Here is an 11,203-nt window from a genome sequence, read left to right as displayed (position 1 = left end):
AGCACTAAAACTACATGCAGATATATTCCTAATAAGTCATAAATGTTGAACATACGATGGCTAGTTTAAATTTCTTAGTTCCTAGATTTCTTAGTTTTCCACTTGCCAACGAAAGATATCAAATAAAAAGAAATTACATTAGGAATGGAGCTGAGTGTAATGGATATGTTTCTTCAGTAGTGGATAAAATAAATAGAAAACATAGGTATAAGTTTGCGATTTATGAAAATTCGACTTTTCAAGTGGAGAAAGATACGTCAAAATATTTTTCAATGCCGTTTAATAGAGAGTTATCCAGTGGTTTTAAAATCATTTTTAAGAATGTCAATTATAAACTTGTCTATATAGTACTAATAATAAATTACAACAATTATTAGGTAATCCTAAAGATAAAGATTGAAATCAGAAATATGTTGGGCCAACTAGAAGATCAATATTAACTAGATTTAAAGAACATATGGCTCAGATAAGATATGGTAGACCGGATAAATCTTGCGTTGCTGAACATATTGTTGATAAAGAACATTGTATAGATATTAATATTTTAAAATTAATTAAAGAAGTCTCAAATTACAGGCAATCAGATGCATATGAGAGCGTCAACATTAATAAATGTAAAGATAGTATGAACAGAGACAATAGCCAATTCCGTCCAGTTCTCTGTTCCTAAAAATTATGATTAATTTAAAAAAAATAAAATTTCCCAAATTTATGATTTCAGTGAAATAACTATTTATTCAACATGTCAATTTTGCGTCAATAATGACATGTATTGTCTATTTCTATTCTAAATATTTTAAGAACGGTTGCTCATAGCGATTTTTAGAAAGAGATATTTTTTACGTAAAAAGTCACAGAGATGTATATTTTTTCGCTTGGTAGTTTTATACAGGTACGGACAAAAAGTTATTATGCTTCAAAACAGTTAAAACACATGTAGGTGGCGCCCTCTACTAGAGTCATATTGACACCAAAATCAAATTTCTCATGTCAAAAAACTCTCAGACACCAATCTTCATCCAAATATTGACGTTACTTCAGAAATTATTTAAAAAAAAATCGAAATAAAAATGAAACTTGTACCCTGTATCTCTGAAAGTAAGCATTTTAGGACATACATTTATACGAACTTTTTTGCTTTTTTTTATTTGAAGAATATGCTATCGAAGTTTCCGGAATACAGTTCGGACCACCCTGTATATATTATTATTAATATTTTGCATTTTCCCTCTGTTAAAATAAGCACTAAAACTACATGCAGATATATTCCTAATAAGTCATAAATGTTGAACATACGATGGCTAGTTTAAATTTCTTAGTTCCTAGATTTCTTAGTTTTCCACTTGCCAACGAAAGATATCAAATAAAAAGAAATTACATTAGGAATGGAGCTGAGTGTAATGGATATGTTTCTTCAGTAGTGGATAAAATAAATAGAAAACATAGGTATAAGTTTGCGATTTATGAAAATTCGACTTTTCAAGTGGAGAAAGATACGTCAAAATATTTTTCAATGCCGTTTAATAGAGAGTTATCCAGTGGTTTTAAAATCATTTTTAAGAATGTCAATTATAAACTTGTCTATATAGTACTAATAATAAATTACAACAATTATTAGGTAATCCTAAAGATAAAGATTGAAATCAGAAATATGTTGGGCCAACTAGAAGATCAATATTAACTAGATTTAAAGAACATATGGCTCAGATAAGATATGGTAGACCGGATAAATCTTGCGTTGCTGAACATATTGTTGATAAAGAACATTGTATAGATATTAATATTTTAAAATTAATTAAAGAAGTCTCAAATTACAGGCAATCAGATGCATATGAGAGCGTCAACATTAATAAATGTAAAGATAGTATGAACAGAGACAATAGCCAATTCCGTCCAGTTCTCTGTTCCTACTGCTGTAGTTTCGCTAATTAATTGTTACTCTCGGTTGGTTTTGACTCGCTTGGCTAGTTTTTGCACTCGGAGCGAACTGAGCGAGCATATAAACGCTCAATTTGTAGATATTAATTTAGTTTTAATTATCTGCTGATGATGCTAACACCAAAGGTTCCAACCCCCAACTGTAATCTTATTTTTGGTTAAGAATAGTTATTCTATATTTTTAATAAATGTTTATTCTATTGTTCTAAGATTTAAGTGTATAACGTTTTACTTTAACCATCGCCATATAATTTTTGTATCAGATTATTCTCGACAGCACACAATAATTAGCTCTCGACATTGGCGACGTCACTTAGGAAGTCGACGTCGACACCATATTTGACGCGTCAATAGTTCAATTGTCAACATGACATTCCCGACGTTGCACAACTCTGTTAACTTATTTATAATGTCATTTGATCACAGACGTAATCTAATCCCTATTTACACATCATATACGATCTTCGTTAATAAACATTTTTTTATAAATAAATGCCAACCTAGAGCATATTTCTGTTTACATCTGATTTTTATAAATGGGGTACTTTCGTTTAGTACTTTACATAGTTTCTTGGTTTTTCTTATTCGTCTGAGATACAAAATTGATTAAAAAATGTACGATGCCCAAAACTATAAATATAATTATCTCGTCAATTTTATCGCTAACAGACATTTTGAATGTTGAATAAGTAAAATTTAAAAATCTGATTGTAAGAAATGATAATTCTTCTTTAGTTTGTGCTGTCTTTATGCGGACAGATCACTTTTACTATCGAAACGACGACAATGAAGACGGGTAAAAACAATGCGAATAATCTGAGCGACGGATCGACGACGACGTCACGCCAAATTACAATCAATTACATCTCAATCAAATCGATATTCGAACGATGTGCCGATAAAAAGAGAAAGAAGATCTTCCTTTGTCTCTTTTCCTTAAGTTACAGGTGGAAAAATAAAGGAGGTCATAATACAAAGCTCCGGATTATGATGGTTTATTAAATAAAATATATTGTTGGATTCGCATTGTCCACATCCTGAAGACCAATTTTTGATATTTCTAATACTATATACTAAGATTATTTTTTTATATTTTTTTAATTAAAAGATTTATATTAGTCCACACATGATACAGATAAGTGTTACATTTGACTGAAACGTTTTGCAAATTTTCAAAATTAAATATAATGTCAGTAATAGAAGACATTTTATTTATATTATATAATTTATCAATATCTACCACTTTCGCAAAGCTACATATTATGTGAGAGGGTAACACTATACAACAAGAGGACCATCACTTAGGTGAACCACCAATACTTACCTAGGTGTTGTACTAGACACATCGCTTACTTACAAACACCATTACCCAAAATCAAACTGAAAGTCACCTGCTGAGAAAACTCCGTGGAAGTAGGTGGGGCGCCAACCAACTCTAAGAACAACAGCACATACAAGCCTTATTTTTCTCAGCTAGTGAATATGATTGTCCTTTTTGATGTAAATCTGGCCATGCTAAGCATGACTCTGAATGTGCAGAGTAACTACTGGCTGCATCAAGGCAACACATTTAGACAGATTTTACAACGCAGCAGGCTTGGACTACCCCGCAAAACGTCGAAGTGAACTTGAGTATACCGAAAGGTTCCAACTATCGTTCGATAACGGGCATCCACTTTATGCAGCTGAAACACCTCCAAGACGATTGAAATCCCGTCGAGGTTTCCGAAACACGGTAAATATTTAACTACCAGATGAGTTCCCTTTACATCAAAATCCACAAACGATCCACTTCGGTTGGAAAACTTGGAAGATAATAAAATTATGCCGGCATCGCTCCAGTAAATGACAACTTCCAATGCAAATGCGGCGAAAAGCACATTATGGATCATGTTACCAGATGCAGAAATTGGTTCTTATCGTTAACGTTCTCAAAATTTATGACTGGCAAATTAGTGTTTTTATTTTACTGGCAAATGAAAATGCAATTGACGTAGCCCGGCATTGTGCGAAAATTATTTAATCTTAAGGACATGAAAAAGTAAGTATCACTTTCAAGAAAATACTTAATAAATATATTAAAAAAGAATGGAAGGAATTACTAAATTAATATATGTATTCTCACTTACCTTTAAATGTTGAAGAAGTTTGGAGGCTTGCACGCAGAACTCGTTCTCGAACTTGTTGAAACAGCCATGGTACTCGCAAACTAGCAAGTCCCTAGCTTGGCGAATTAGGCACTTTTTCGATCCGGCAAAGTTGCTGTAAATGTCTCCGAAGTATTTTTCGACTAGGGCTTCTACTTCACTTTTATGCTGAAACAGAAGAAAAATACACATTATTGCCATTGTAAATAGAAACTAAAATGCCATATTATAATAAATTAACTATAACAAATAATTGTGCAAACGAAGTATTTTAATTATACCTGAACTTGTAATGGAAAACATCAACCATAAACTATATTGGGATACACTGATTTTAACAGATAAAACAGTATTACATAATAAACCCAATATACTCTCGATAAACAAGGACAAGAAAAAATGCTTCATAATTGATATAGATAATAATAGATATATAATTGATATAGATAATTGATAGATATATAACTTAACAGAAAAAATACAGAAATAACAAGATCTTGCATGTGAATTAAAAATAATATACTAGCCCAATAAAGCCATGATTTTACTTTTGTAATCGCTGCCAATGGACTTATTCAGAAAGATTTTACCAATAATACGGAATTATTGAAATTAAACCCAAAGCTTACCAACGAGTGCTTAAAAGCAGCCATACTGGGAACAGGAAGTCCCTGAACTAGAGCAGTTCTGGTCAAGAAACCCAACCAACCGAGTTAATCGTGAAAAAAAAACAGATGAACACTAATTTGACACTTGAATTATATTAAACAGTTTTATTAACAAAGATCGTATATGGACATTCTGCAGAGTGAGTTTAAATAAGTGCATATATTGTCATGGCTGGTAGATCCTGAACATTTTCTTTAAAGTAGTTAAAATCGGATTTTTCGAATTTGGCATGTGTATTTAGCATACGCAGACCTTTAAAAAATCTATTCACGACTTTCCTGTAAAACCGACAGGGGAGCCAATATTTGGACAGTTTAAAATTTACATGCGATGCCTATGGTTCCAACGACTATCCATCCTGATATGGTAATGCACTCATTCTGTAATATGGCCCCTACGAGACGTATAACGTAAAATGCCATTAAAAGAGCCTGTATTTAAAGTCATGTGTAACATATACGATATATAATTAACTTAAAGAGACAGGACAAGTGCATTGATAACAATCCACAATTTGCGTATTACATACGTTATAGGAATAACGTCGAGGGAAAAACAGAATCACAGAGCCCAATTTAAATGGACCGTGTCCGAGGGGACCGACATTTCACAGTCACTTCGACCTTTTCGGTCACCGTTTTCGGCCGAATAATATAGCGGTGAGAATTAATAATATTAATTCGAGAAACTTTCTTATATGAAAATACCTGGGCTCTTATCAACGCCGTGCGTCGCGTCGTTTTCGAGGTTTTGAGGAGATTAAATCGAGAAGAGTGGTAGAGTAGCCGCATCTAAAGAAGCCACAGCATCATCAGTCACACGACTGTATTGCGATTTTTCTTCTTCAATATTAAGGGGCCCTCTTATGCCGCAAACACTGCGACCTGTAAGGTAGGCCGGGGCGAAAAAAAAATTTTTGGATTTTTATCTTGTCATACTTTTAAAAGTGTGTGGATTTGATTAAAACTTATATTGCTTTTTTGGTTTTGACAAAAAAATTGAGTTTGGCCGCGCCCCTCCCCCCCTGAAAATGTCAAAATATGAAACTCAAAATTAATGGCCGTAATAGTGTTAAAACTTATCCATTGTGCTTTAGAATGACTGCTGAGAATTAAAAAATATATATTTATCTTATCATTTACTTGCGCCCCTGTTTACTCAAAAATTTATATATATATATATATATATATATATATATATATATATATATATATATATATATATATATATATATATATATATATATATATATATATATATATATATATATATATATATATATATATATATATATATATATATATATATATATATATATATATATATATATATATATAATAATAATATTTCATATATATATATATATATATATATATACAATTTTTCGCTTGTAAAAGAGTATATGTGTACATATATATTTAATATAATAAATTAAGTTCTTTATAAAACTTTTATTCATCGCTTTTTCAACCCAGAACTCACCATGAAGAGATAACTGTATGTCGAGTTCCACCCCCACGCCCCCTTCCTTCTCCCTTTATACAAATTTCGATCTATTAATCTGTTTTCGGTCTCTTACTCGAAAAATACTGCTGTTTGGTTTCAAATTCTGGTAAAAAACTTCTTTCTTCTAGTTTGACTGTTGAAATGTAGCTATCTCTTGATTTTTCACCACATACCTACCTTACTGATGCCTCAGTCACTAATTTCACACAGCGCTCGACCGCCTGAGTGCGACATGAAAATTTGATTGTTTTGGGAATTATGAAGGCCTTGCTTTGAATTGCCTCTCTCAAATCGTGATCACTTATGTGCTTTGTCAGAGGCGGCTCTGTGACATTACATTGGCTCCAATCGATCAACTTTGTATATTCCTGGGCATCGAAATTTATTTTGGGAACTCTAAATACCCTCAGTCTGGGCGGTGTTTCTCTTGCTTTCAAAAATCGTCTGATTCCGAGTTCTCTGATATGTGGTCTTTCATCGGATATCATCGCTAGAAGAATATTCTCGGGTTGGACAAAATAGCCATTTGTAGAAATTACCCGGTTGATGATAGTTTTCATTTTATCAGGAAACTGTTTTGATTTGTGTACTAATTGCCACAAATGCCCAGAGCCATTCTGAGAACCGGGCTGAGTCTTTATAGTAAACCAGATAGGAGCATAAACTTTCATGACAAACGTGGCCCCGTAAAACAAGGTTTTCTGAAGGCAAGTCTGTGGAAATATATAATCGCAGTAAACGGTTTGCCGTTGTTAGCCATCTTGCATGACTTATCTTTCCCGGATCTTTCTCAGATAAAGTGTCAGGGCAGATTCCATCTCGGACAGCAACACATATACGGTATAGATATTGCTAGTCTGTGCTAAGATCTTTTTCATCGACATGACCTAAAGTTGTGTGTATTTTCTGAAAATTTATAACTGGTCTCGATTCACATGCTGCCAGCTTAGATCCAATAGGCCCAGAGTAAGAATAAGGTCCTTTAGTGTGTCCGTCTAGGTCTGCAACGAGATGGTGCAGCGGTAATTCGTTGGTGTGAAGCAAGCAAATCAACCATTGCAGGGGTCTTTTAATATGAATTTCCAGCAGCCGTATAATACCACTCTTCCAGCCAGTATTCACGTTCGTACCGTCACATCCAACAACTGTTAGACATTTCAGATCAATAGATTTAGCTTCAATGGTTGATATGATACTTTTTGATATATTCAAAGCAGTGCCGGAAGTATTCATGCTTGTATGGCCAAAATAGGTGCTTCCTGGCTCTACAATTATCGATATACATATGTTCCTGCTGTTTAGTAATAGGACGTACTTTAATAAGCATCATGGTCTGGTCTTTTCTTACATCAAAATAATTTTTTTGCGGCGCGGCGGACGTGATTATTCATCTCGCACTTCTGGTCTGGTGCGGCCATAAATACAATATATTTTATCTTAGCGGGGCGCGGTTTAAAATTAAGTAAACTGAATAAAAAAAAATCTGGTTTATTTTTATCATTAATAAAATCGTTTTTTCGATATGTAAAATTCATGTTATATGTCAACAAATATTGAAATAAAAAAAATACCCCTTTCATAACCCAGGGGCGCGGCTAAAAATCATTTTAAAAATCCAAAAAAAATCGCAAAGATTTTTGACCTACCACACAACTTTTTATCTCTATAACATATCATTTTTCAAACAAAAAAAAAATTCGGCCTTTTTCGCCCCGGCCTTCTGTAAGGCCTATTGTGTGGGTGTTTGTCCCTTTTCTATCTCTACGTCAACTCTCCTATATCTGTGCCTTGCACCAGTTTTGTTCTTGATAATGGATAAGAGGGAGGGTAGCCCAACCTCACCAACCTGTACTAGCCTTATTCCTTATTTTTCCAACATAAAGTGTCGCTAGCCATCCAGAGCCTTGATGTCACATAATAGTGCTCTGCTGTTTCGGGATCTTTATCGCAAAGTCTACAATAAACTCTTCCTCAATACAGGTTAAACTTGTTCAGATAGCACTATACCGGGTAGCATGTCACCCGGGAGGTTTGTTTATTATTTTCACTCAGTCTTCAATTTTGATGTATCATTGGGTCGGGAAAACAATTTTTTCATCAAAAGTTGGTAGGGATCACATTGTTTCATTTTTAGTGTTGTAATATATCACACCCAAGATTCTGTATAACAAACAATTTAAATAAAAAAAACACGTTATGTAAATATTTTTATTCTGACCTATTTCGGATGCGCTGGACAAATACACTTGCGTGCATAGAAATCGGCCCAAGGCAAATTTTTGAAGTTAACTATATATTTTTTAGAATCTATTTGTCAGATTAAGAAAAAATATATGCTGTTTGAAAGACAATTTCATATTCTTTGAAAATAGGTTGGAGATATTAATTTGTATTTTAGTTCCTTTGGATTAAAATTATTAAATTAATGCATGAAAGAAATTATCGTTTTTTATTACTAAGAAGTATGTTATTATTTATTAATTTATTTATGGACAATTAAGTAAACTAAATTTTCAATAATGGGTATGACCCCCTCTTGCTCTAACAACATCTCTCATAAGATTTGGCATAGATTCAATCAAGTTTGATATTGTTTTTTGCGGGATGTTAAGCCACTCTTCCTCTACTGCAACAATGAGCTCTGGGATAGAGGTTGGGGCTCTTCGTCTAGCACGAATTCTTCGTTTTAGCTCATCCCATAAATGTTCTATCGGGTTTAAGTCTGGACTGCATGCTGTCCATTCCATAACCCGAAAACCGACTTCTGAAATGTAATCTTGTACAATCCTTGATGTGTGGGCCCTCGCATTGTCATGCATAAAAGTGAATTGGTTTCCAATGTAGTCGACGTAAGGTACCACATGAACTGCTAAAATATCTTCAATATACCTAGGACCAGTTAAACCTCCTCTCCCGTGCCGACGATCGCCCCAACGGATGAAAACTGGGTCGGTTCGCGCAGTCATAGAAATTGCACCCCAGATCATGCAAGAACCACCTCCATAAGCAATCCGCTCCTCAATGGAATTTTGCAAATCGCTCACCTGGCCTCCGGTACACTTTTCTTCTTCGGTCGCTACTATAGTGGCATATCCTGGTCTCATCTGTAAATAAAACAAATTCCCAATGTTCTAGTGTCCAATTCAGATGTTCCCGTGCAAAACGCAGGCATGCTTGACGATGATCTGGGGTAAGTTTTGGTTGTGAGGTGTGGGCCAGTTGCGGGTGTTTTGGGGGTAATGTTACTTTCCTTCAATCTTCTTCTTACTGTCCACTGACTAATAGTCACTCCTCGTGTTTCACGGAGCTGTTGTTGCACCTGAATAGCATTATGACGCCGATTTCTTAACATTGTTGACACAATAAAGCGGTCATCACGATCCGTTGTATATCTCTTTCTACCAGTTCCAGGTCGCCTACGAAAGGATCGAGTCTCCTCATATCGTTCACACACTCTTCGAACCGCTCCGCGTGCATATGCAGTTGCCGAGTTACAGCTCTCTGTTTCGGTCCATTTTCGATTAAGGCGATTACTTGGGCGGCTTTTTCCGGTGATGTATACATTATATTGAAACTATGTATAATTAAATAATATGTATATTAAACACTAATCAAACAATGCAATACAACTAATCAAAGAATGAAAGAACAATGTGAAAATTTCGATTACAACGGTAGTAATTGCAATATTTGACAAGTTTATTATTCTTATTGTCACCACAACACAAATGCATTTCATTTGTTTACCCGTTGCTACGCATATAAACGATAAGTACTCTGGATAAATTTATACTCATATCAAAGCATGTTAAATTGTCTTTGAAACAGCTCATAGTTTTTACTTGCTCTGATAAATAGATTCTAAAAGACACAGTTAAAGCCAAAAGTTCACAGTGGGCCGATTTCTATGCACGCAAGTTTATATTATTAAGGAAATTTGTGGAGAATAGATTATGTAAATCAAACGCCCGTATTTAAAGAGCCTTGCTTATTTTTAAATTAGCTTTACTTTTTTACTGCCTGGAATTCACAAGGTGAAAGAGCACTGTATGGAAAATCTTGATCTATAGCTAAAATAGCGATCAAGATTTTCAAATATTATTCTTTATACTATTATATTATTCTTTAAAAAGTATCCAACTATGCTGTTCTGAACTCTGAAAAAAATACAAATATTGTCCTCATACCAAAATTTGTAGTTTAATACATTCAAAACATGCCACGTGCCACAAAATTGAAGACGTTTTTGAAAGTTAGCAGGTCCCCGCACGCAGGCACTGGGGTCTCTGGGATATGAGGCTCGGAGCTAAAGTAGATAGTTTTGGTGCAATTTCTTTATTATTTTTTGCGTCTATTTTTTGCGTTTATTTTTTTTTCTACGTTATTCATCCAGTCACGGTTGGAAAATATTAGTACAGTATTCAAGGCTATTATTGTTAGACTAAGTCATACTGAACCAAAAGCATCGGCACGAATAGACAGTAACTGACTGCATTTAGATTATTTGTAAACTGAAATCAGTGGACTTGGCAGTACCCCTGCCAAGTCGAGCACAGCCGTACCATACTTTTCTCTCTCGAAGGTACGTGAAGGTCTATTGAAGTTTATAATCTTAGCGGCACTTAGCAGCACCTTTGAACATCCTGTAACTTCGTTGTTGATAAAGCAAGAATATGAATTTTCACTACACATGAAGACATATAGGGAAATTGGAACAATTTCCATTGCACGTCATCAATGATACCATGCGTCGTCTTATGGAGTTTGCTGGTGGTCGTATTATGATGTGCAACGTAAGTCATTTTTATACTATAGCTGACTAGGTTCCCAAAATATCTAGTAATTATACCTCATAGTTTATGAATTATCGCTTGTCAAATTTCTTTAATTTCGATATTGACATGACCTTTCAGTGAAGATCATCAAAATTCTAAGGTACTTCT

The 11,203-nt window shown here is 34.2% G+C and overlaps 1 protein-coding gene across 1 annotated transcript in view; it reads right to left on the bottom strand.

The window, feature by feature from the left end:
• Positions 1–1,624: 1,624 nt before the first annotated feature.
• The window catches only part of LOC115890870, a 242,587-nt gene continuing 233,008 nt past the window's right edge, over positions 1,625–11,203 (bottom strand). The window contains exons 4-5 of the mRNA XM_030911224.1: positions 4,068–4,253; positions 1,625–1,663 (exon numbers count right to left, since the gene is read on the bottom strand). Of these exons, the coding sequence (XP_030767084.1) occupies positions 1,625–1,663; positions 4,068–4,253 (225 nt within the window). The remainder of the gene's footprint in view (positions 1,664–4,067; positions 4,254–11,203) is intronic.

Source organism: Sitophilus oryzae, unplaced genomic scaffold (genome assembly GCF_002938485.1).
Source record: "Sitophilus oryzae breed Bouriz unplaced genomic scaffold, Soryzae_2.0 scaffold_935_pilon_pilon, whole genome shotgun sequence".
Lineage (NCBI taxonomy): Eukaryota > Metazoa > Arthropoda > Insecta > Coleoptera > Curculionidae > Sitophilus > Sitophilus oryzae.
This window is presented reverse-complemented; position numbering and strand designations above follow the sequence as displayed.